Source organism: Anser brachyrhynchus, assembly GCF_964034855.1.
Source record: "Anser brachyrhynchus genome assembly, chromosome: 11".
NCBI classification, from domain to species: Eukaryota; Metazoa; Chordata; class Aves; order Anseriformes; family Anatidae; genus Anser; species Anser brachyrhynchus.
The window spans coordinates 10,248,196-10,274,516 of record NC_137706.1 but is presented as its reverse complement, the minus strand read 5'-3'; the positions used below and the strand labels follow the sequence as shown (position 1 = coordinate 10,274,516).

The 26,321-nt window shown below is 38.1% G+C and overlaps 1 protein-coding gene across 12 annotated transcripts in view; it reads left to right on the top strand.

The window, feature by feature from the left end:
• Window positions 1-26,321, top strand: part of NEO1 (neogenin 1) — a 192,112-nt gene that overhangs the window by 50,662 nt on the left and 115,129 nt on the right. For 11 of the 12 annotated variants that reach the window (XM_080607273.1, XM_080607275.1, XM_080607282.1 and 8 more), the window contains exons 2-3: window positions 6,625-6,942; window positions 24,333-24,608. In XM_080607273.1, the coding sequence (XP_080463399.1) occupies window positions 6,672-6,942; window positions 24,333-24,608 (547 nt within the window). In that variant the 5' untranslated portion in view covers window positions 6,625-6,671. Of the gene's footprint in view, window positions 1-1,548; window positions 1,779-6,624; window positions 6,943-24,332; window positions 24,609-26,321 lie in introns of those variants that run through there. The other variant, XM_080607283.1, reaches the window with a different exon arrangement.

The window sequence follows — 26,321 nt, the reverse complement described above, 5'->3', positions numbered from 1 at the left end:
ATATTCTTCCAAAAGGGAAAAATATGGTATTAAAAGGAAAATCTATCTATCTTTACCTATGCATTAGTTCTGCTGTGGTATATTATAGTACCATATATAAATATTGCTTATTGGGCAGTGCAGAATGTGTCTGTTGTCAAAGGAAAAAAATTTACCAACCTGCTGGTAATACGTACTTTTATTGCTAATATGTACATTTATGTAGAGATTAATGCATGTAGCAATTTATCCATATAGTTAATGTGCTTCTTAGCAATGAATATTTTAACAAAACCACAAAACAAGTTCCTTGTGAGCTCTCGCTGGCAGTTTGCAAAGAACAACATTTGTAGTATCTTCAATTAAAATACATTCATCTAACCCTTGAAGATGGCGTTTTCAATGATCTAGGTTAGGAAGGGCATGACATACAGTTTTTAGGATTACAAGGGCTAGTGGGAATGTTAATTAAATACTGCTGAAAAGCCTTTTAAAAGTTCAGTCCTGCAGCAATATAGCTTGGATCTTTTATCGCTGACTTGCAATATGTAAGGGCTCTATAATAGTTCCTGCCAGTCTGATTAGGACTCTGTCAAATAATTCTGTTTTGAACATCAGTTTTCAAGGGCATTATATTTACTCTCAAATTGCTTCAGAGCCTTAATTCAGAAGGACAAGTATCATGTCTCCCAACTGATAGGTCTTTCCTCAACACATAAATGCAAGAAATCTTTCTTTATCAAAGCCCTGAATGACTCCTTCCAACAAGTGAATCCCTGCATATCACTGGAGTCCCATACTTTTGATGAAAGATGTTTGGTTGCCATAATTTTGCATTGTTTGGCCAAAGTGCTTCTGAAATTATACCTGTGTTTCACCTTTCATTTTTCAGGAAGGTTGTTGCATTTGGTCCCTGTGAACTGGAGTTCTGTCCCGTTCCTGTACTTGCATGAAAACTGGGATCCATTGTCAGGAATAGGTCAACCCCTGCTAGTTCTGGTGGCTATGCTGGGTTTGAGTTGAGCCTAGAGCATTGTAGCAGGGAAGTGTTCTGCCACGTACTGCTACATGCTGGTAGGAGGTGATGAAGTAAGGAGAGCTGTGAGATCAGGACATTTGCTGAACTCCTTGTTCTGAACCCTGTCGTTTCTGCAGAGCTTGTGTCAGGCTCGTGTCTTTCAGAGAGGAGACGGATCCTGGAGGGATGCTGCTTTCCACATGAACATTCCCTGTTGCAGGGGTTTCCTCACCTGCAGCTTTGTTCAAGATGTACCACTGCTGGTATTGCCAGCCTTGGAAAATGCAGCATTTGTAAAGAGCAATTGATGAGCTCTGCCTGCCTTACCTAGCTGCTTTTGGGTCCCGAAACTGGCAAGAAGTATATTAAAACTTCCTTTTGAGTTTAAAAGCCTTGTCATGGTCTTTGGGGATTAATGATCTAAGGAGAGGTTTGTGCAGCTTCATCTTAATCTTGTTTAATCGATGTCATGTCTCGAATGCTCTTTCTTTGGTGTTTTTTCAGTGAGAAGAGCAGCATGCTTTGGGCTCTTACCTGAGAGATGCCCTAGGCCAAGGGCAGCTTAAAAGTTCTTTGTTAAATACCTCCGAATTGTTTGCGTGTGCTGAACTTGGTCTTGGCCAAAACCATTTCAGAACTGTTGGTTAACTTCGGGAAACTGAGGAGCGGTGAGCTACAAAGACGACTATAAAAACCCAAAGTATTTTAAAAGTTGGAAAGAGAAGGAGCTGGGGATGTGTAAAGAAATCCTCTTAGCTTCAACTCCTGGAAACATTCACAAGTGAGTGAGCAAACAAACACTTTTTTCTAACATCTAAGTAACATGGGTATGAGAGTTAATTGGTGTGTAATTGTTAAGGAAATACTTTCAGACCATTCTAGTTTCCTCGCGTGGTTTAAAAAATTTCATGGAAGAAGTCATTGTTATTGTTTCTCCTACTGCAACCATTCAAGAACACTTTCCTAACAAAGGAGGGAAAGCTGCTCTTCTTCCCTGTCATGAGATGTCTGTGGAAAGGGCTGGGTAAGAGAAGCAGTGGTGGTGATGAAAGCTGCTTTGTGTGGGGTTTTGCACTCACATGTTCTGGGTGAATTTCTATTAGACTCCTTCCATTCGCAGCCTGCATGACAGAGGAAGTGATGTTTGTTAAATTTTCATGACATAAAGCTGAAAGGGAGGGGACAAGATGTTAGAGTTTGGAATTGGTAAACTTTTTTAGGGATGAGGGAAATTTTGAGGAGCCAAAAGGAAGTTAATACAGTTAGGCAGGAGTGATCAGCCAGTCAGACATGAAATGGCAAAGAGCCAGCTTCATGGCAGTTTCTGAGGACAGGATTCAGAAGCTATGAATGTAAGGGCTAAAGAAAAGACCAGAGTTCTTTAATTTAGGCTTTTTGGGCCAACATTAACACAAATCAAGCAGCTGATAAAAGATAAGCTCATGGAAAAGAGGAGTGACTCCCTCCACAAAATCCCCCAGTCCAGTCTTCAGTAATGCGATGTCGTTAACTGAATAATCAATAGGGTGATGGAGTGGGAGAAATGGCTGGTTGACAGCAGTAGAAGTTGATTAAGCTCTTGTGTGCACAAAGCCTTTCTGTGCTGAATCAAGGGTTAAATGAGCTCTGAACTCCCTTGGCTGGAGCTCCACCAGTGCTTCTCTGCTGAGTGCCACAAACTCCAAACTGCAAAACCTTTCTTAAAGTACGAGCTAGGAAATTCTCAATATGAGTTTAACTTTCTTTTAACATGGGGCGTATGTATTTACTAACCCTTTTATTTTTCATCCCCTGCTTTGTGCACAGGAATTGAAGCAGCCTGTGCAGTCCTCACAGGGTTCTTGGCAAGAGCTCTTTAATGCTACCTCTGAAACCTGGCTGAGAATCTGCTTTCTTCTTGAAAGTCTCTAATCCCTTCTGTGCTCTTCCTTCTTGGCGTGCTCTCTCTTGACATCCTCTGCTCCATACTCTGCAGCTTTATTTCTGTGGGCACCTCATTTCTTCAGGGTAATTGTAGCCCATCAGTGGACTTGATCTGCTCCAGCCTGCAATGAAGATGAGACAAGGCAAACTACTTTTTTCATCTTGATTAAAAAATCTTAAGAGTAGAAATAGGGTTCAGTTTAAGCTGGTTGCTCTGCTCGTGCTGACCTGCAGAATAAAAAAGTGAGGTTGCAATTTTGAGGTGTTTGGGCAGAACTGACTTTTCTAGAAGGCAAGAGGAGCCATAGTTAGAACCAAGATGTATATTGTTTAGTGTGATTGGTCACAGAAACAGTGAAAATGAAGAATGACAGCTCAGATCTAGCAATGGATCTAAGCTAATGCATTGAGCCTGGGAAAAAATGGGTACACTGATGCTGAAGGGGCTCTCGCAAGTGAACTTAAGCTTACCTCAATGTAGACATGGCTAAAATTGGCTTCTGTCACTTCCTGGTGATTCCCACCCACCACTTCTGTGGCTTTTTTTTTAGGTTTTATTTGAAAACTCAAAAAAGGCAGAGAAAAACAAAACTGTGTGGTTGTGTTTGTTCTGGTAAGGATCTGAACCTCTATTGGAAAAAACAGAGTTTGTAAGTGAGGAAGAAAGGCTGATAGCTTGGCTTGCATAGAAGGCTTCCTATTGGAAGACCCATGGCAGTAAGGCTGAATCTTTAATTTAGAGAAAATCTTTAGGTTTGTGGAATGGTGGATGAGATTATACTGATAAGCATTCAGAAGTATTTTCACGCTCCTGTGACCTTTCTGCCACATCTGGTAGATTAGAGCCAAAACTCAGAACTCTGCACACAGAATCAAGCAGGTGCTCATGTAGGTGGGTGTGTGCAAATCAAAGTTACAAAAGCACGTACAAATTTTATAATTGTTCTGTTTTTGTTTTTTTTGCTTCTTTATCGCCAGGAAAGACAAAATCTCAAGGATTTGGATAGTGACATAGCAGATCTAATCTTGTCTAGGACCAGTACTGTCACTAGGGAAGCCTGTCTTTCTCTGTTACTTCATCTTTGAATTCTTATAGAATGATATCTGAATGATATAACCTACAAAAGCATAATTTATCTGTTGTTTCTTTCACACTGCCCCTCCTGCCTTATCTTCAAGTTTCTGTGAATCATGAGGAGGAAGACAATAGGCTTTGTGCAGAAGGCTGAGCCCCTCTCCAAGGGGAGCTGAAGTCTGTTTGGAGATGAGGGACTTTGTGTGCTTCAGTGATAGTGAGAATTGCATCAATTTGTTAATTAAGGCTATTTGAGAAGGTAAATCTCTTAAAACCCCCAAGTGACTGAGGAAGCTAAAATGCTTACAGGACAGTCTGCCTTTACAAGTAAAGGCTTCCCACCTATTTATACTTTTTCTAAAAACACATGCATGGTAATTATTCTACCACTTACTGAAACAAATCTAGTTATTAAATGCATATTCCTCATAACATTTTAAAGCATATCAGTATTGACCTTATTGTGAAAAGTGAAATTATTTTAGCAAGTATTTTTATGCCCCTTCCTGACGGGTTTATTGTGTGCACCATAAGCTTAAATTTGTGTCTCTGCTCATCAGTTTGTGATATCTGTCCATCTTCATTTAGACCCTTTTTTATGATGCCTTTCGCAAGTGTTACAGGTTACCTTTAAGTTCTTGGGAGAATTGCCTACGAGGAAAAACACATCCTTAATGTGTTGGGTGTTGCTTGCTGCCAGGTTGATGGGTAAACCAGTAACTGATGGTAAACTGGTTGATGGGTAGCTCTGCTACACAAATACCAGATAAAAAAACAGATAAAAATAATGCTCTTGCTTCCTATGCAGGAAAGCAGAACAGGATTTTATTCACTGTGATATTGTCTAAATATTCAACTTAAAGGCTGTATAGAATTAAGAAGCAATACCCTCACTTCATGTTCAAGATTTTCTTTTCCCTTTTAAGAGCTATAAAGAGACTTGAAAGCCCGACCAATTTTTCCCTTGTTTCCTTTAGAGCACCTACTAACAAATAGCTTAATGATGAACAACACTTGCACTATTTTTTAAAAGATAAAAGAAATAAGAAAAGAAGTGATAGCCGTGTCATTGCCTTTCCAGTCTCTAAACAGCCTAGTGAAAAAAAACTGTTTGCAAAACTGTAAGGTTTTTGTTAGCTAAAAGCTATTTTTGTTTTCTCAGTGATTGTAAGTAGCTCTGTAAAGGGGAATGTCACACATCCATTTCTATGTAAAGTCAAACTTCCTTTCTGTAGTTGTTAAAGAACATCCTTGTGCAATATGTTTTCAGCATGTGACTTCAATTTATTCTTAAAATTTTTAAACAAGGGTAGTCCAAGTGTGTCACTTCATGCTGAGAGTACTGTAGTAGACACTGTGCTTGTAGAAGATGTTTTAATTCATTAGGATCAAAAAGCATAATTCATTGATGCTTTCATTCATTAGGACTATTCTTTAGTTGTTGCGTCCACTGAAAATAGTTAATTTCCAGCTCTTGCAAAGAGATCTTGTCTATTTTTTTTCAGCTAGTGTTTTTGTTTCATGCGTTCCCTTTTTACAGCTTTCCTTCCTTATATACAGATAGGAGGAATTGGTGCAGCTCTGCATTGAAGTTGAGGCCTGCCTCAAAATTTTGGAATTTTTAGAATGGATTTTTTAGCCCAATTTAACCTTTTATTCCATGTACTTTTAGTTTGGTTTGTTGGCAGGCAGCTCATAAATGCTCCCATTTATATCACCATGATGTTTTGTACACATGTCCACCCTTAGTCCCCAAATGGAAGAGAGGTGGAGCTTGCCAGCGTATGAGTGGGGAGCCTTGATGTTATTTTGGAAGGTTGGCTTTAAAAAAACAAAGACCCCCCTTCCCCCCTTTTCTCAAATCAACATTATGCTGTTCTTTCCTGAAAGAAACTTTCCTCCTTCTGTTTTCCATGGATGATTAAGTTAAAACAAGTCCAAGTGATACTAACACGCAATCTTTCTGCTTGACCAAATACACTAGAAAGACAGTAATTAAAATTCACTTCTTAATGGAAAGTAGACACTAATTATAGATGTCTTTTGGGAATACTTAAACTAGAGAAGTAATTGTGTTTATCCTGAACTAGAATAGAAGTAAAAGATGTTTTATGGCTCTTGCATGACGTGTTATGCTCAGAATTGGAGACTTTTTCTCTCGAGGGCTGAATTATTCTTAATGTTTCTTAATCTTCGTTACACAAAACAAATTCATGCACTGCTGTTACTGGCACCCATACCACAAAAGGCCAAGAAGAGAGTCCTCAGAGTACATGCTGTTTGTATAAATGTGTTATTCGGGCACATAAATTAACAGCATAAGTTTTGATGAGGCAGATTTCTGTGTAATGGGTTGCTCGGGACTGTTGACCACATCAATTTCAGCGTGAACAAACCAGTATGTCTTAGGCGTGAAAGATTTGACTTCAGTTTCAAGCGTTCATTGGTATATGTAGTTAGCAGAAAATACTGTCATACAGACCAAGCTGTTTCTAGGGAGACGATACTGCAAGAACTGAGAGTTTCCATGTACAGTTGAATATTTTTAAATGATGTGCTTTATGTTCTTAAAAAAAAGAAAGGCAGAAGGCTAACCCCCAAATTGTTTTGTGTGCTCTGTATTTTCCAGGATCCATTGTGAGGACCTTCACTCCGTTTCACTTTCTGGTGGAGCCAATGGACATTCTGTCAGTTCGCGGAGCATCTGTTATAATGAACTGTTCAGCTTACTGTGAAACCCCCCCAAAAATTGAGTGGAAAAAAGATGGGACTTTGCTAAACTTGGTGTCAGATGACCGTCGCCAGTTGCTGCCAGATGGGTCTTTATTAATAAACAGTGTGGTGCATTCCAAGCATAATAAACCTGATGAAGGATATTATCAGTGTGTGGCAACGGTGGAAAGCCTGGGGACCATTGTAAGCAGAACAGCAAAGCTCATGGTAGCAGGTAAGGGTTTCTTTGCGTAGTTTTTCGTTTGTTTTAATGTATAACTAACAGCATGATAATGTAGAATGTATGCTCTTTCTTCCAAAAAAGAGAAGAAGCTTTCCACGAAAGCAAAAGATAGTTTCATCGCTTACCAATGAAATTAGGACTCTGTGTTCCTTTTTCCTTTTTTTTTGTTTTAACTAGGTGAAATTTGTCATACATTCTGTTCATGTAAGTGGCTTAATGTGTGGGTATTTCTCAAGAAATACTGAAGATGAGGAAAATTAAAATGAATGGATTAAGAAAAAAGTCAGGTACATCTAATCACTACAAAGATTTCCCACAGCTTAGAGTGAGCCAAAAATAAAATGTGGGCATTTACTTTCTTTATGTGTAAATATTAAAGATAAGTTTATTTGGCTTGTGTGTTGAAATTAATCTGCCCTCTGTGTCATGAAACATTTGGGAAGCTTCTAAAAGCCAATGACGTGAAGAATCCCCAAAGAACTAGAAGACTGGTGGAAAAAACATGAATGCTTGGGCTTTGCCTTTTTTTTTTGTTTGTTTGTTTCTTGAGTGTCAGGAGTGAACAAGGAAGTTTCAGAAATTTGAAAAGCAGGTGAATTTTGCAGGCAAGCGCGAAGAGTTTGACTGGGAAAGTGATGACGTTCCCAGAATGACGTTTGCTTATTTTTGCTTAAATCAGGGCTCGGGGCTGTCAGGTTATGTAACTGTTTTGTAAAGTACAACTGCAAGAGACTTAGAATTACCTTGTAAGAGTGAGAGTTCATAAACCAACAAAAAAAGTTGAAGTAAAGCAATGTGACTAGAAAAAAAAAGCCTGTGAAGCAGTTTTCTTTTGTTTCTCTAACGATGTTTACCAGCCTTTCAAACAGTTTTTTTTCTTTGCTTAATAAATGTCTCCAGGTAATGAATTCTTCCTGACTAGTGGTACAGCATCCCCAGAGCTGCTGCTCATTGCCATTTATATTCAGATGTTGTTTCTGTTAAGTTAGCTTGTAGCATTGTGAAACATCAGAAATGCGGCAAATAAACAAACTTGCATTTTTTTTTATACCTTAAGTGACTTTCAGAATCTCTATTGAATGAGAAATACATTTCTAAGTTTCCTGGCAATGAGGACAATAAAAGCAGGTCTAACGGTGATCTCAGACTATTACCACCTTCTTGCCGTTACCATGTTCTTGCATTGCTGTTTGTGTTCAGTTCTGCTGCTTTCCAGGAGATCACTCAGTGTCATGCTTATGTTATTGTTCTGGTCCATATGATCATTACATAAGGTTAATGGGGTTAAAAAAAAAAATATTCCAAAATGCCTTTAAAACTTCAGAGTTTTCTTGTATCAATGCAAAATATATTGTTCTAATTAATAGTTTTAAAAAGGATAGTCTTCAAGACCCTTCTACTAATGAAAAATAAATTCTAGTGAGTTTAGTTTTCAAAAAACGTATACTGGAAAACCTTAAAATATTGTCTAACCCAAGCTAACACAGATGTTTACTACACAAAGTTTCTTCTCTGATACTGGCCTACCAGCTGCGTTAGCAGAATATTGGTCAATCACAGGGAATAAAAATGGTAACCTTTTTGTTCAGGACTGGACAAAATGCTGTTGATGCTTGTTCTTCACTGCCTTACAACCTCCTGCTAAGTTTGAAACCTGCACAAGAGCATCCTCTGGCTGCAGTGTGCTTAAGTTGTTTTTCTGCTCCAAAATGTGAGATGCAGATGTGTGAAAGCCCATTTGAAAAATGAGTGCAGTACTAGGAGCTGTGCAAGCCCTTACACAGCGTTAAATCCTTTGAGGGCAGGGGAAAGGGTAGCTTTGGTTGCCAGAGGGTTTGCAATATTCCCTTCTAACTGTGCTATATTGTTTTTATTGACCTCATTTGGATTCCACAGCTTTATCAGGTATGTTCTTAATGTTTCTTTTCCCCCATCTTTGTTGTAATTGGAAGCTTTCGAGATGCATTAGCTGTGGGGATAGTTAGTGTGGTAAAGTCTCTCGCTGGTCTCAGATAACAGTGGGAGGCAGCTCATTTTCCTCTTAATTGTGCACTGTTATGTTGAATTCCTATGGTATGTGTGAATGTTGCACTGTGATGCACTTAATTTCTTTATCAGAGAATATTATGCACATTTTAACTGCTATTTAATCATTAAATAACTTCATTACCTGAAAATGACAAACTCTGGTTGGTTAGGGAGGTCAGGGCATAGAAACAGGCAGTAAAACCAAGCAGTGTTACATCATTTTATATATAAATATATGTAAATATATATACATGTAGGGCTTGAGCTTTTAGTCTTACAATTGTGCTATTCTCCCTGACAGCTGATGGATAATGCTGAACAGTCCACCTGCTGTGAATCTTGTGCAAAGGTTTAACAGACTTTAAAATTGTGATTAGTTTTTGGAATGATTTGGAATAATTGGACTGGTCTAAATCTTGAATGTCAGAAGAAGCAGCTCTTGCCAATATGACAACAGGTATTGATAACGCAAGGTGTTGCAAGGTGACAGAGGTGCTTAGTCGACCATTGCATGAAAAAATCAAACCCAAACACACTCACTACCTGTGTCGAGTGTGTCAGACAGTGAGCTAATACTTTTCATTAGAGAACTACTTTCTTGGCTTTTTCCTTCAATTTATGTTTTTGACACAGCACTATGAACTTGTCATGGCATGGGAAAATTGATGTTTGTAGTGCATTTGACAATGTGCTTTTAAAGAACCTTTTCCATACCTGATAGTAGATGAGAAGCCTTTACTCTTCAGGCTTCTTCAGGCTGCAAGAATCGAAGTTTCTGTGGCAACTCTGTCTCCAAAAGAAGTTGCTCTTTCCCTTTTCTAAACTGGTTTCTCATGTGACTCTAAAACAAACAAACAAAAAAAACAACCAACACCAAAACCGTAAACTTTCAGAAGCTATGATTTAAAAAAAAAAAAAAATATGAAAAACACTTTAAATCAGGATGATTTGTCTAATTTGAAATTGTATGCTCTTAGAACTTGATAGTAAGTTATTTCCCATTCTACAGTAGGTCTGGCAGAAAAGCTTTGATTTCTTTTTTCAAAATTCAAATGTTATGAAATTTGTTAGTTATCTTTAATGATCAGTTGTTTCAGGAAATTTGTCTTTTTTCTATGAAACATGTTCTTCTATATTTGTTTTTTTAGCAAAATCAGGTTGACATTGTCACTGCCAGTATTTCTTTCCTTCTTTGTTTCTCATCCTCCTGCTGTGCAAACCCAACCACTATCATGCTCTAAACTGGATTTGTGAAAAGATTTATTTCTTTTTAAAGGCATCTTTGTTTTGTTTCTTTCAAATCAGAATATGACTGCACCAACATCAGAGCAAGGGAGGGATTTTAAAGTGTGGCAGTTGCATTGCCCATCTAATTTATGGGTATTGCCATTATTATGATGGATTTAACTAGGGAAAGTGAAAGGAAATGGCTAATATATGTAAAGCCACAACATTTTTTTATCAGTGTCTTACTAGTGTGTTTTCTAATTGCTTTTTGAAATGCAAATCTGGCTTTGATACTTAAGTACCAGTTATGCCTAAAGAAGGGTAAAGGGTTGCAATAGCTTCTACAAAACAGATTAAAAAATATATACAAATTTGGGGAACTGTATAAGTAATTCATCTTGGAAAAATAAATTTATATGTATTTTAGTAAAAAGTATGATGATGATAACTTAAAATGCCCCTGAGGTAATTTTTTTTCCCAGTCACTGTTTACTACTCCTTAGTTAAAGCTTTCATAAATCTTTTATTAAGAGAATGGGCATACAAAGAGCTAGAAGGTGTGAAGTGACAGTGGCAGTGAGCTTCATCATAAGGATTTATTGGTTTTACACAGCCATTTATAGACTGTTCACTAAAACATTTATTTCATCCATTGTCTTTTTTTCCCCAAGTGAATCCATCTGGTTTTTTTCTTAGTCTTCCATTTGTCTGCATTTGCTAATACTTGGCTTTGAGCTTTATATTTAATTTACTTGGCTGTAACAAGTTGCTCATATAAAAGGCAGTTGCTGCCTTACTATTAATTACAGGTATGACTGAGTTTCCTTCAAAAAGCTCTTAATGTTAAATTATTGACCTTTTTTCTTCTTCCTCAATTAAATAATCTCCCTTTAATTAAGTAATATCTAAATAGCTCACTTAGATATTCACAGAAATTGTGTTTTGAAACCTTCATTTTGGAATTACTGTTAGAAGAAGGACAGGCTCGTTAGTGAGCATGAGACTTGAAGACCAGAGGAAGAAGGCTGTTAACTATCTTCTCCAGCTTGCTGCACGATGTTACACAGAACCCCTCAAAAATGGGGACATCGGGCTCTTGACCTGTATTTGACCAATGTGATTTACGTGATGTCAATATGTCATATAGAGAAAGAACTTCACTTGAGAAATTGTTCCCGTTTTCAGACTCCTGGTTGCCTTTTTAAGCTTTATTTGTGTCTTGAATTTATCAAGCTTTTGGTTTCCAAGCTGATGGCTAGAAGAGCTCTTTGTGTAACTGCCACTGAAATTACAGGAGGCCTCGATGAACAACTGCTGCCGCATTTAATGTAACATCGTTTGGAGGAATTAATTGAATTAGGAGTCAGGAGATGGCTAATGCCTAATCCTGCTTCTCTCGCTGGTTCATTACGACTTCAGGGAGATCTCACTGATCTGACTTCTCCTCAATGGGTTACAAAAGATTTTGTCTTCAATAAATTTAAAGTATTATATTTTGTAATGTACCAGGATGCTTTAAATGAGTACCCTAGAAGAAAGACCACAGAGAAAATTCTGTATCCATTACGTTTTTGGGATGGTGTGTGGTAGGTGAAGCTGTGGCCAAGAAATGAAGATCAAGGACCTGCAGTGAGCACAGCTGGTGGAGGGGAGGGAGACCTGGGTGGATGTGTGCTTGCAATTAAGGCCAGGGCTCTGCCAGGAACATCATTAAAGAGGTGTGTTGTGGTTGTGGGAACTTCTCGCGTTTTCTAGTGTTTGGGTACTTAACATAAATAATCATTTTATCATTTTATCTGTAAGCAATGGTGAGAGGAGAAGGGTTTTGCTCAAATGTTAATTTGGATTGAAATTCTATGTTTATCTTTGCTATAACTACCAAGAACTGCATAAAAATAGGCAGGTTATATAGTTCTGGATTTGCACGAGTTTCTTAAAGTTTGCCTAACTTTGAAGATGATATCTCAAGAGAACTTTGTATCTTACTGTATGTGTGACATTCCTGAAGGATAACGGAGAAGCTTAGTGCAGTGGCTGAGCAGAACAAACTGTGTGCTTCTTCCAGCTCCTTGGAGATGTAGTCAGAAACTACAGTACTTTAGATTGAATACTCAGTATTACTTATTTCCCTTAAGAGAGGGGGGGAAGAAAAACTTGTTCTTTGTGAATAAAGAACTTTCTATACCTTTTGAATTGGAAAAAACATAAGAGCATAGACACTTCAGTGAATGGTACTTAAGAACACTTAACCAGTAAAAGTAAATGGCATGGGTGATAAATTTTCCTCACAAAAGTATGTCTTTGTGAAAAAATCATCTGCATTTTCCATTTCATTCTATAACAAATTATCTCTGAAAATAAATGCTTTTTTATCCATGAGTATGGGAAAGGTTGTTTTTACAAAACTGCAGTTTCTGTCAGCTGTTTGTAGAAACTGCAGTGTTTAGAGAGGGCAAGAAATGTTCTAGGTTATATGTAGTTCTGAATTCTTACAATCCAGTTTGACCAGTTAAAGTAGAAAAAAGATATTTATTAGGACTGGGACTGAAAGCAAAGATCCAGATTCAGACCTGTTATACATATTTTCAGTGTAAGACTAGAAAAAAACGATGTCACTTCTGATCCAGGATCTGTTCCCTCTTAGGAAGCAATTGGTCTGTCCCCCTTATTTTTGCATGCACTTTCAAGATCTTGTGTATCCAGTTAACTAGTCGTCTTCGTTTTAGAGTCCTGAGGGGGCATAAGTAGATCTGCAACACCCATGTCTGAAGTTTCTGCTTTTATAACAATTTAATATTACTGATCGGGAAAACGCAAACTAGTATGTATTTTCTAGAAGTGGAGGTAATGTTTTGTGCAGTGAAACGAAGCCTGGTGAGAGAGGAAGAGGGATTATGGATCTCTTTCTCGGATGGGTAGGTGCAGGGGAAAAAAAGCTGAACTAGTGAAATCTCACATCTCCATTACCAGCTAACGTACATGTAGTGGAAGTCTTCCTTCTTGTTGAAGATGGTTGTGGTAGCTAGTCTTTTTGATTCCCAGACCTGCAGCACTGAAACCTCTAAAGCCTCTGGTCATTCATTAAGACTAAGATTATTTTCTTAATGAGGCATTATCTTAAATACAACATTCCATTTCATTATAAACCAGGATGATTAGTTTTATCGGTTTACCATTTTGGAACTTGCACTGTTAAGGATTAGCCTTGTAATTAGCAAAGACAGTATCCTTTGTTCGTGCTGGTTAGTGGACAAAGTTGGCTTTATATTATAAATGACATCAAGATGTTTTTTTTTTTTTAAAAAAAAAAGCTCTGTGCAGTATATGTTCAAATCTTGACCTTTTGCCTTTTGGTTTTGAAAATACCACGGCAGTAAGGCTTATCTCAGGAGAAGCATGAATTCTGTAAAAGGGAGCTTCACTCCCAAATTTCATTTTTCTAAAGTCACTTGGGTTTCTAGTAGACGATCTGTTGATGGATGACTCTACATGGTTTTGGTTTTTCAGAAGTGAAAATTGAGAGTTTATTGATGATTCATCAGCACCCCTGAACAATAAAGTTGGATGAATGTTGTTTAGATTGGCTTTCCCGTTTGTTAATATTTTCACTCAAATGTATATTTTTTTCATTATTTGTTCTGCATGTCAGCACCAGAAATCCCTTTTGTAATTTTGCTTGACAAGTTTTGCAGAGATTGCTCACTCCAAATCCTAAACTGTCAGGCAAATGGTAGTTACATACGCTGCCTGTATTCTTTTCTAGCTGTGTCTTAGAGTGTGGGATTCAAAAAGATATTTCAGCTTTAGTATGACAGGCTAAAAGTGATGGATCTCCACAATGGCATTGTTCAGACTTAAGATCAACTGAGTATTACATTTTGAAAATTATAAGAATCTGTGCTATCACACCTACCCAAATGAAAGATGACACAACAGCGGTTAAGGCTAGGAGGGATCATGGCAGGGGTGTATGTGATAAATGGTGTGTTTTTCAGAATAGAAATTCCAAGAGGTAGTTCAGTAACACTGAAAAGGAAACAAAATGGAGGAAAATGATATTTAATAAGGAAAAATAATTTATGAAGCTTGCTATGTCTGACTTCAGTGAGGTTGAGGTCTTGGCAATATTCCTACAAATGTCTCATCATTCATATACTTACACTAGAAATAAAAATAAAAACCAAACAAAACCCTTCTTATTTGCATATAAACCCCCCTGTTTTGGGGGACACTGGGGAGAAAAATCTTAATTTATAGGTTTCTGCAAAGGTGCTGCTCTTCTTTTGTTAATAGCAGCTGAAGTCAGAGGCCTGGATTAGATGCACCATCAGTATGCTCTTCTGTGAGTGTTCGTAGTCTGCACACACAAAGCCAAGAAAAAGGCTTCATTACTGAAAGACCTTTTTAAAAAAAACATATATATATACATATATATGAACTTAATTTCTAGCAAGTGTCCATGATTCTAGGGCCAGTGGCGTGATAATCCAGATCTTTGTTGTTTTAATCCTCATCCCTGTGACTGATCCACAGCTCTGGCAAATAATCTAGTTAAGCTCATCTTTTTCAGCTAAATGCTCTAAATGCTTCTACTGAAGGTCATTCTTCTGCTTTTTTTTTTTTTGCCTCTTGGTATGTCAGTCTTCAGGTACTTTATTTTTGGGGAGCGTTCTTTGCTATTTGTCAGCTCTCTATGTTTTTCTGCGAAATTGCTTAGGTTACTTCCCATCTTTAAATGTCTGTCTTCAGGTACCAGCTGTCTCTGTCTATAGAGTTGCTTGTGAAAGTTTTTCTGATCTTTCCTCCAGTTTCATGATAAATTTATCCTGGCAGTCCTTTCTGTGCATTAATCTTCTTTGAATAGCTTGTTCACATGAGCTTTCGTAATTGATAGCCTCGCTTGGATCTAAAATTATTTAACCTGTCAAGCTCTTTTCTTTCACCAGAATACTCAGATCCTATTCTTCTTTTGTTACGGCTATTGATTTTGTTTTAGAAAGGGTAATTGTGAGCCTGTACTTTTTTTTGTAAGGCTTTCTATTGATCAAGACCTGAGGTTTCTTAAATGCTGCGGCAATCTGCATGTTATCTTAAGGTTTTCCCTTAAAACCCTGCAGTGCTTTCTTCATTGCCCTGTTAGAGTGATCTTCAACAGTATCAAATAAATTATTCCATTGGTTTCTCCTCCTCTCTTCATTTACATGTGCTGTTAGAAATGTCTACTTACCACATTTCTCAGCATCTAAACAGATGAAATTTGTTGTGGATACTACAGTTTTTCCTGCTGCCTTGGAGTGCTATTGGTCCTGGCACTTCTCCATTCTTTTCCCCTATAATTACAAGCCCTGTCTCTGATTTTAGTTTAATTTAATCCTATTATTTTAGCTACACCATAGCAGAGTCACTTTTTCTGTATTCCTACACTATTTCTTGCAGCACTCTGAGCCTGACCTCCCACTGTACAGTGGACACCCCAGCCCCATCTTCCTTCCTTGTGGTTTATGGTCATCATCAACCACCTCTGCACTTTTGAAGATCTTGCTTGAATCACCTTTTTTGCTCCCATTTAGTTCTTGGAATTAGTGTATTGATCTCTTCTAGATGTCACCTGGTTGGATTTGGATTTCTGTTTAGCCTTGGTCTATTCTCTAGTCTTGTCCTTGCACTGAAAAACACTTTCAATACCTTCCCAAGATGAATTCTTAACTTCTGATTTTTATTTTATTTTTCCTCCAAAGACTTTCTAAGCTACTTTTTTTTTTTTTTCAGGGAAGGTTGGTTTAGCTTCCCACTTAACATTGCTTTCTTCCCAATTATTATTATTATTTTTTAAATATAGCTGAACCTTACCATGTCAGCGCTTTCTGTAGCTGCTTCACTCCCAGCTTGAATACCTCTGCACACTCAGTTGCCTTCATAGAAGTTCTGCCAGGACGCGTTCTGCAATTGCAGAGCAATCTTGTTAAGATGGTGAGGTTGTCTGCTTTTCATTCCTGTTGGTGGCCTGCTGTCAAAATGCATTTCCATTGCTCAGAAAGGGCAAATATGTTTGAGCAATGATAAATCAGTTTTCAATGTGAAATTCTTCATGCTGGTAGCCTGCTCGACTTTTTTCTTCCAACTCAAACAGTATTTAATCAACCAATTTCTTTATTCTCCCTGTCTTTCGCTTTGAAGTTACAGGCACCAGGAGTGCATCCTTTCTCAGAGCCAGCCTCACTTGTTCATGACACTGCTTTACGGCTGCTCCCAGAGCTGCAGCCTGTCAGGCTGCGAGCCTGGATCCTCACAGCAGATTTGTGATGGCACAGAGCAAACGCACTCAGGTGTTACAGTTTTTAGAGTTGGGAACTGGTACCCCAGTTAATACAGTATCAAGATGTACATCATGTCTGTTTTTTTTCTTGGTCCATTTTAATATTTTGTTATCCCTAGGACTTCTGTCAAAGGTAGTGTTTGGCAAAATAGCATCATAAAGTCATTTCTAGAAATGTGACCTGTCTCATGCTCAATATTGTGCTGTCAGTCACAAGTCCAGTGGTTTCACCAGGATTATCTTCTGTATCATTTCTTTTCATCAAGCATCCACGAGAGGAGTCGGCAGCTGACATATGGTATAAAGAGCTGTTTCAGTTCCTTAGGAAGTCAGGATCTTATTTATTTGTTTCCAGTGTTGGGCTGAGGTCAGAAGATGCTCTGAGATGTGTGTTCTGCTTGAAAATCAAAATTGAGCTGTAATACTATTGTGCATGTTGACATTAATTCAATGTGGAAAGAAGTTTCTTCTACAGTCTGCGTGACTGTATTATGCTGTTGTATTTCAGTTTGGGCTTCCAGGATATTAAACTTTGCAAAGTAATATCACTAGTACATAAAGGACAACTATAAAATGTGTTTTGTTTCAAATAATTTCTATGAAAAACTATTTTTTTTGCCAGGTAAAACCTAATAATATTCTGATGTATTTTACCAGTCAAAGCACCCTCTTAAGTTTTTGTGTTTTTTTTTTTTAATTTGTGTTTCTGTGGCAATGCTCAGATCCAAGTCCAAGGGGCTTGATGGCAACCTGAGAATTCCTGTAATCCAACCTTGTGCTCCAGGGCATGATCAGCTTTGCTTGAACTTTCCCTGTTGGAAGTCTGTTTTGGCAGATGTAATTCTGTTCCTCCTTACGCAGCATTGTGAAATGTTTTTGAGGCTGTTCCTTTATCCCTATTTAGTTTTCTGTATAGTTTCCCCAGGTCATAGCACCATAGGATAATTGAGCTCAGAAGGGACCTCAGGAGATCTCTGGTTCAAGTGCTTCTTTCAAAGATCAGGCATCACACCAGGTTAGTGTATGTATGCACATCACATGCATACAGCTATATACGTTAGTGTTTGTTCTTACTAATATGTACAGTGACATCCTCTCCTTCTTCCCCTGCTTTTTCAGTTCTGGTCATGGCATACCTTAATAAATCACTACTGTATGAAGTCAGTATGTGCTATGTTAAGTATCTCACCAAGGCTGTGTTTGAGAGTCAGAATTCTGAGTATGCACTGAAATTTTTCATGCTTTTTTTGTATTCCACACGCTTCTTGCTTTAGCTTAGCCAACGAGACCTTTAAGTTTTTTTTTCCCAGTTGTAATTCTAAGAATATTCCATATAAGAAGCATCTGATCTTATCTTAATTCAGGTAATGCTGGACTTCTGTTCTCCATGAATGTTTTGCAATTATGAAGCTTAATCTGTTTGGTAGTGAGATTGAAGAAGTATGTCTTACTAACAAAATTGTATTTTAAAACATGTTTCACACCTCTGCCACTCAGACAAATGATGCTGAATAATGTTCAAGCAAAGGAAAAGAAGAGGAGCTGTGATAATTTAATGAAGTGTCCACAGATGGCTGGACTTAATAATTTTTTAACAGGGTTCGGGTGCGAAGCTGATGCGCTAACAAAATATGCGGCATCTTTGAGATCCGCTGCTTCACTAGAGGATAACAGATGTTGTAGCAATTCTAACAATAGGGCATCATGTTTCTATACACTTTCACCAACGTATGTTGCTAAAATCTTCATGTTTCCCAAGAGGCTATTTTAATAAACAAAGTAGTAATAGAGCTATTAATTTGTTTCAGTTCAAATTTGATTAGGAAAAAGAATTGGGGGAAAATGAAAAATTTCTGAAAGCTATCAGTGGTTTGTTTAATCATTCTCATTCTCTTTGTGTCTGAACAGAACAGGTTAATGTGTAAGGATCGTAAGGTGCAAGCTGTTAGCTGTAAGGTGGCAATATTTGTAGATTATACCGTTAAAGCTTGGTAAGGTATGAGAAACTTGAGTGAGATTGGGCAACAGAGTGTTTTTGTGGTAGGCATTTGGGAAGCAGTAGTTTGGAAAAACTTGCAGCTACTCCAATATATATAATATATATAATATATAATAATGCAGCTACTGCAATAGAAATAATCAGGGAAAAATGGGAGAAAATATTTGCTGAGTACATTGGGATATCATAAAAAAGCCAGAAACCAGCTTTGGGAAACAGTTAATTGTGTAAACATGTACAGTAGGGTGTTTCAGGACTGTTTAATTCTTAAAATATTGTGTTAAAATCTGCTATGTAGAGTAGCAATGGAGGAGACTCGAGCACATGACAAAATATTTGTGAAAATTTGATCCAGCAGGCTTGTAACTGTGTAGTAAGGGTATACAAACCTGTCATAGACAGGGAAAAAGTGAATTCCTGTGCAGCCATCTGTTGCCCTTGAGAAGAGCAAGTTACTCTTTTTTTCCCTACTTTTGTTTTGCAGTCTTGCTTGGGCAAGATTGATGCCAAAAGGTTAGTAGGATTCTAAAGAGGATTAAACGTGTATGGTAATAGCATCCACATTAAATAAAAATTGAACATTTACAGTGACTGCTGACGGTATTCAGAGCAGGAGGTAAGCAGTTCCTCTGAAATCAGGAGGAACATTGTCACAGGAGTGAGTAGTTTAGTAATTGTTGATTATGGAATGTTTTTTCTTCTTCCAGCCTTCTTGGAAATGATTGGCACTGTCCGTGGCTGCAGAGAGACTGCTGAACTAGATTAGCATCTGGCTCAGTGTAATGAATTCCTCTTCTCCTGGAAAGTACAGGAGATGAAATACTGGCTCTGCTGAAGGCAGCAGACTACAGCCAGAATTTTTACCATCTGTGTTTTCCAGGAGCATGGGAATTGCTGCTCTTCTAGGCACGTCATTGCTTTTTCAGAAGTCAGGACAATGGGCCACACATCTCAGCAATGCTTAGACTGGGAATACAATTTGAATGGAACAAATTTGCATTAAGTAGATTGTTCATTCACATTCCTACCATTGCTCTGGTCTTTTGGTGGGGGGAGAGACAAAAGGGAAGGAGAAAATAGGGACAGGGTTGTTTCTCCCACACCCCTGCATTTGCATTGTCCAAGAAGAAAATTTAAAGTTTGTGGTGCATCTGATTTCTATTGTATACATGTGAGAATCACGCTATTGCTTATGTGTTCTTCTGCCAGTTTGTAGTGAACATTCCAAATGGAAAGTCATCCTCCCAAATTGAGTTTATTAACCTACGTTCCTGCTAGGTCAGGAGTATTTTCCTTCAGTGTCCTAAAATCGATACATAATATATTTGTGCTGCCATGGAATGATTAATGTACGTACAAACATGAAAAAATTATCTTTAATATCAGAACCCCGAAGTATCATTTATCATTATGTTCATTTAGTAAATGATTGGGGTAATATCTTCAACTGAATGCTTTGCAACATGTGGGTGAAGAGTGGGTGCTGCTTTCTCCTTAGATATCTAACTAATTTTCATTATAATAGATCATCTTGCTTTGATGTGTTGATTGAAGTGACTGGGAAATAGAAACCGTTATGAGAAAAATGTATCATTTTTTTCAAAAATTTAAGTTTGAAGAGTAGCTCGAAAAATGTGTTCACAATTCAAATGAACTGAATTAGCTGGCATGGTTTTGAAAACTATGTTAAAAAGTTAGGGAAATGCAGGAACTCTACTGATACTTCGAAGTGGAAAAGAAAAGCTCTTTAGTTGAAAGACTCTAGGCTGATGGATGGCAGGGTATTTTCTAGTAGTATACTGCTATGGGGATGTATGCCAGTGCTCTGGACCTGTTGCTGTATTTATAAACAAGTCTGAGAGTTAATTTTTAATTAAAGCTTATTTTGAATGCTTTTTGTAATACGTCGTCACTGTTTTGTGGTTGTCTGTTGGTTAAAGCAAAAGGGTCCTCCTACACAATGGAGACTTTTAAGCAGTGCAAATTGCAAGTAATCCTAGAATAAGAGAAAATTGCTCTTAAGACAAAATTATGACCTGGGTTAAAATTATATATCATAAAACCATACAAAAGTATGATCAAATAAAGATATTACTGGCATTTAAGATGGCCTGAAAAAGGAACTGTAATTTCATTGCTAGCGAGTAATGAAACCATCTTAAATAAAGCTTATTTAACCTTAATGGAGGGCTTGCCCACAACAGAGTATACAATGCCTTTCTGCCCCTAAAAGTGAATAGTACTTACAAGCGATTTAAAATAAAGTGTAATTGAACTGTATATTAGAAATTGCAGGGCTTTAGTCCTCCGGTAACATTCTCACATATGCTATAGGTTGCTAATGCAATGATTGTACAGGGTGAAAAAAAAAATTTCAACAGTTGAGATGAAACCAGAAGTCCCAATGTTCATCTGACAAAATAAGGAAGTCCAGATCTCCTTACCAGGCTGCTGAAAGAACTGGCTTAATTTGCAGGTCTGTTAGTAAAGATTCTTAATGAATTGTGAATGCAGGGCTAGTACATTCTTCTTGAAGAATAACTGATGCAGAATGTGTGCCTGAAAAGGGAAAGGGTGATCCTAGACCAATTAGTCTGATCCCAACAGTATGTCCTCGTTAGAAGGATTTTGAAGGTGAGGGTAATTGAGACGAAGGAAGATGGACAGAAGGCTAAACTGTAACATGACTTCTGTCTGTGGTTTGCATTTGGGTTTCTTGATGAAGCAATTGATGTCTTGAGCAGCATGGGCATGCCACAGCACAGCCTTTTGTTATGCTCTCCTGTTAGAAATTATTAAAGGTCAAAATGATGGAAATTTAAATGAGAATATTGAGATTGATAAGAATCTGAGGTAATTATGAAAACTTAATGGCTTATATTGAGAGGGAAATTTTCAGAATGGAAAGAGGCCTCAGAGACTAGGTTTTGGAAAGATAATGTTTAACATCTTCATCAGCCGTTTATTTTGGTGTAAGAATGAGATGCTTGCAAAATAGCAAGTGTGGCAAATTTGGAAGACCTTGTTACTCTTGCTAAAGCCTTGCTGGTCTCATAGGAACAATTAAATGAGGCTGTAGACTGAATGATGGTGAAACTTAGCATAGTGTGCAAAGTCATGCAGATACAGCAATATCCTTGGTATTGTATTAAGTTGGGATGGAGGGACTGGTGATTTTATAGGTAAGTCTAGTTATATTGGTTGATCACAAGATTGACTATCATCTGCTGATGTACAGAGAGCTAATGTGATTCTTAAATCTATTGGGAAGATATTTTCAGTAGACACGAGGAAGCAATTTTGTGATACTAACCTGGACATCTGTAATCAAATGTTAAATGACAATAGGCATATCAAATTGTTGGGTCTCTGTTTAGCCAGTGGTGAGGTGCTGGGTAGCAGTTGAAGCAAAGGAATAAAGGAGGTTTTGACTGGATTTGAGGAGAAAGTTTTTCTGTGTGAAGGCACGCAGTTCCACAATAGGTTGTGCATTGGGGTTTTCAGTATCTGACTGGACAAATCCCTGAATAACCCACTCTGACCTCGTAGCTGACCATGTTCTATCTAGGTCCCTTCCTACGCAAATGATTCTGCCATTTTGAATCTTTGAAGGAAGATAACTAGGATGGTTAGAGGAGTGAGGAAAAGAAACTGAAGATTGTGGCTTCATTAACTAAGCAGAAGGAAAGTTGAAAGAAGATTTTTATTCATGTGAATACCTTAGAGGGAGGGAGTAATGGTTAATATCAAAGATGCAAAATAATTAATACCAAAACAAGGTCAAGATCAAAGGACTAGAAGTTGGTTGGAAATACAGTAGGAGTGGAAACTAGAAACTTACTTTCTTCTCAGAGGAGTGAAGTTGTGGAAGGAGCCTCCAGATAGTTCTCCAAGAGGGGGGGAAGTATGTAATGTTTAGAGGTGAACCTGTACGAGGAAGGAATTACTTGTCGAAACAGAAGTCTGTTCAGATGTTCTCAAGGATTGGGAAGATCTGTGGTTTTGTATTTTACTTTCTTGGACATTGGGGCACAAAAGGTAGGTTACTCGTCCTTCCCCTTTCCTCCCCTTCATGTTGACGAGCCAGGCAATATTTTGCCATGCACATATGCTCTAACATTAGCTTCCATGGTCTGAATGGTTGTTTGCTCTCCCTTTTGAAACAACAAAAGAATTGTAAAGCACCTCACATTTCTGATGAAGTCAAACTTCTGGAAGTGGCAGCTATGCATAAAGGACTTCAGAGTTCGGCTCGCTGGAGGAAGCAAAGAAGGTGAGAGCTGAGCCATGCCTGCAAGATGGTGGTGTTGGTGCTTTCAGCGCTGGGGTCCTGGCTGTGGGCAGCAGCCCTGAACTAGAGGTTACCAGAGCCAGCTGGTTCTGCTCTTGTGCCAGAATAATTGTGCTCAGATGGTTTCCTTTGTGTAACCCAGTCCTGCTTTCTATCTTCTGCATTGAAGGCACACAGTGTAGTGACTTGAAAGGTAAAAGCTTAAAATCTACTTGAAGCAGGAAGGGAGAAGGAAAGGCAAGATGTCAAGAGTGCCAACAGGCTGTTTCTGTGACAATATTAATTTTGAGCATAAAGAAGACCAGAAATCCTTCTTGGAGACTGTTGCTGCGGTCGGGCTGCTGAGGGGCTTGGCTGTGGCGGGGCTGCCTGGAACCGGCTGCAACCACCTCATGGCGCCCGCCTCACCTCATAGCACCGGCCTCACTGCCAGCACCAGGCACCGAAACAACCACGAAGCTGTTCGTAGGCCACGGGTCTTCCTGTCAGAGGCTCTGTCACGTATCCTGTGCAGGAGGTTGTTGTGGAAAACCTTTTTATTTGGGAGATGAATGTGTTCTGTGCGTAGAGCTGCTGTTTTGGTTTTGCAGCTGTAGCTTTATCTTGTGAAGAGACTTCATTCTCAAAGGTACTAATGTGAGAAAGATAAAGATTTTCTTATGGACAAATGCAATTTTTACCTTATGGTGCTATGCTTAAGGCTTTGGGGAGCTGAAAGCTTCAAAGGGATATCTCTTTTCCATTGAATTTCAGTCAGATTTGGTCCTTTAATGCCCTCAGGCTACTTTCCGTGGCCTGGTTAAAATTTCAGTGAAGCTAAACCATTACTTGCTGTGAGTTAAACCTTTACTTATATGTGGTTGTAGAAAATATTTCTAATTTTTTTTTTGGTTAAATTCTTCATTGCTAATCTTCTAATTTTAATATTTGAAATCTAAAAATACAGGGGGAAGAAAACCCTCCTTATAAGTAGTTCTGCAGGTGGTAAATTAAGATGTTGCCTGGATTGTAAACTTCAGAGTGGAAAGTACACGAAGCCTTCTCTTGTGCTGCATCAGCTGTTCAGTGTCGCAGTGTCCCAGCGTATACTAGGGGGCATCTGTGTTAATGCTGTATGAGAATCCATGGCTTTTACAAAATATGGTTCAAACTGTATTTATTATGCTGTACAAGGCAGAGATACTATCTTGATGTTTGTGTTCTGTGCTATATATTCCTTAAGTAGCAATTCTGGAGAAGTGAGTGGAGGTTACTGGCATGTCTGCTCCTGTTTTTGAGGACTCCTAAGACTTTTTTTTTCTGTTTTCCAACATTTGCTTATTTCTAAAACAACTGATTTATTTGCCTTTATACTATCACTTTGCTATCAAGTTCTAAGGTTTCTAAAGAGTTGGAGAACGTTGTACTTTTATTTTAAAGAAGATTCGTGAATCTTGGCCTGTACTTCAAAGCTTTGGTGTCACTTTCAGAATACCTCTAATTTTTGTCACTTTACTAAGTTTTGTATTTCCTATTTGCAGGTCTTCCCAGGTTCACCAGTCAGCCAGAATCATCGTCTGTCTACAAAGGAAACAGTGCAATCCTTAACTGTGAAGTCAATGTTGACCTTGCACCATTTGTGAGGTGGGAGCAGGATCGTCAGCCAGTCTTTCTGGATGATCGTGTATTTAAATTGCCAAGTGGAGCTCTTATTATTAGTAATGCTACTGATACAGATGGAGGACTCTATCGCTGCATCATTGAAAGTGGTGGGACCCCCAAATACAGTGATGAAGCAGAGCTCAAAATTCTTCCAGGTATGAATCTGTTTTTCTTCAAAAAGGAAGTAAAAAATAGTCCACTGGTAGGGAAAACAAAACAACCAAGCTAAAACAGCCAAACATAAGAATGCTTGTAAGGGCAACAAGTGAGAATTCCCCATGTTGCATTTTTGTATGTTTAAAGTTGGACTCAGTCTAATATGCATTGTGGAAGCTATTTTTCAAAGTAGCTTAAAATGAGTGCAGGCACTTAAACTATAAAGTATTTTGGCTCTTGGAAAGACTAACCTGTATTTTGCATCTGGAAAACAGAAAAGCAAAATCAGTTACCAGTGTATCAGCTCATTGCAGTGGTTGGAAATAGGTCAGACGTGCAAATAGTTTTTTGCCATGTTTGATGGTTTGGCTTTCAGGGTAGAATTTCTCTTAAAAAGTTGTGAGTGATACGGTTCCATTGCAACAAGGTACAAAGAGAGAATTAACTCTGAGTGTAAATGTGGGGATGTGTAAGTTCCTCAGACTAGAGTCCCTTGTTTAAAATATTGTTGAAGTTTCCAAAATAAATGGTTGCTTTGTTCCTTGCTCTTGGGATGCTGAAGCACTTTTTAATGATTCCAGTATTGAGGAACTTCTGATTCTTAAATGCTAGACCCTTTGGGGAAGTTTCCAGATCCCAAAAAGGGGATGACCATGAATCCCATTATTTTGTAAGGTTTAGCTATGCATATTGTTTTGAAATATGTAGGTTTTTAAAATGAGAACAAAAGTCCAATTCTCACTTACTGAATGTTGAAACAGTGTTTTTTTCTAAAACAGTATTACGTTGTTGAACAGAACTGTGTCTTACCAGATGTTCTAACATGGAGTTTTGAAAATTGACCAAGAATAAGACAGGAATGGGAATCGCTCTTTCCCAAACTAGGAAAACATGGGTCATGTTCTGTAAGGGTCATCTTAATGATATCCAGAGCTTCATGTTGTCTCTTCTGATTTAGTCTTCATGTTGGAATTCTGATTCAATTTTTACTGCTTGGAGGACTGCCAGAGAGGGTTGCTAAATCTCCATCTTTGGAGGTTTTCAGGGCTAGGCTGGGCAATATCATGATTCACCTGACCTACTGTTGGTAACAGCGGGACTTGAAGCAGGTGGCTGCATCAAACATCTTCAGAGGTCCCTTTTAATGAATATTTCCATTTCTCATGGCTATGTCACTTCTTTGTTTAAAATACCCCAATTTTACTATTGCAACTGTCTCCATTTTAAAGTAGAGGCGTCTGCTAGGTTTAGGTAATAAATTATGCTTAAACTAGGCATTAGTTTCATTAACCTTTTCACTGGGGGGGGGAGAAGATTCATCGTCCTTCAATGAAGGAGATAATTTTTGAAGAAGAGCGCTTTTTTGAAAGACACTTAATTGAATTATTTTAGTTTTTTTGGTCTTGGTGTTTCTACAGACTCCCAAAAGAATATTAAGATCTTTCTGATTTTTGGCAATTAAAGACTTTCTAGTATGCTTCAGTACTGTGTTGATCTCTTTGAATTCTTGATTCCTGATACAGCCAGAATCTCTGCAATGTGTTATTAAAGGTGACTTAAGACCGTTATTCGCAGATACAAATAATGCTGATTCCTTTCTTGGTAGTGAGTCTAAAAGTGTCAATAGTGAAGTTTTGTGAAGCCCCCCAGCAGGCACATTTTTTTTAAAGTGGGATTAAACTGTTGCACAGAAAGCTCTCTTAATCCTGAGT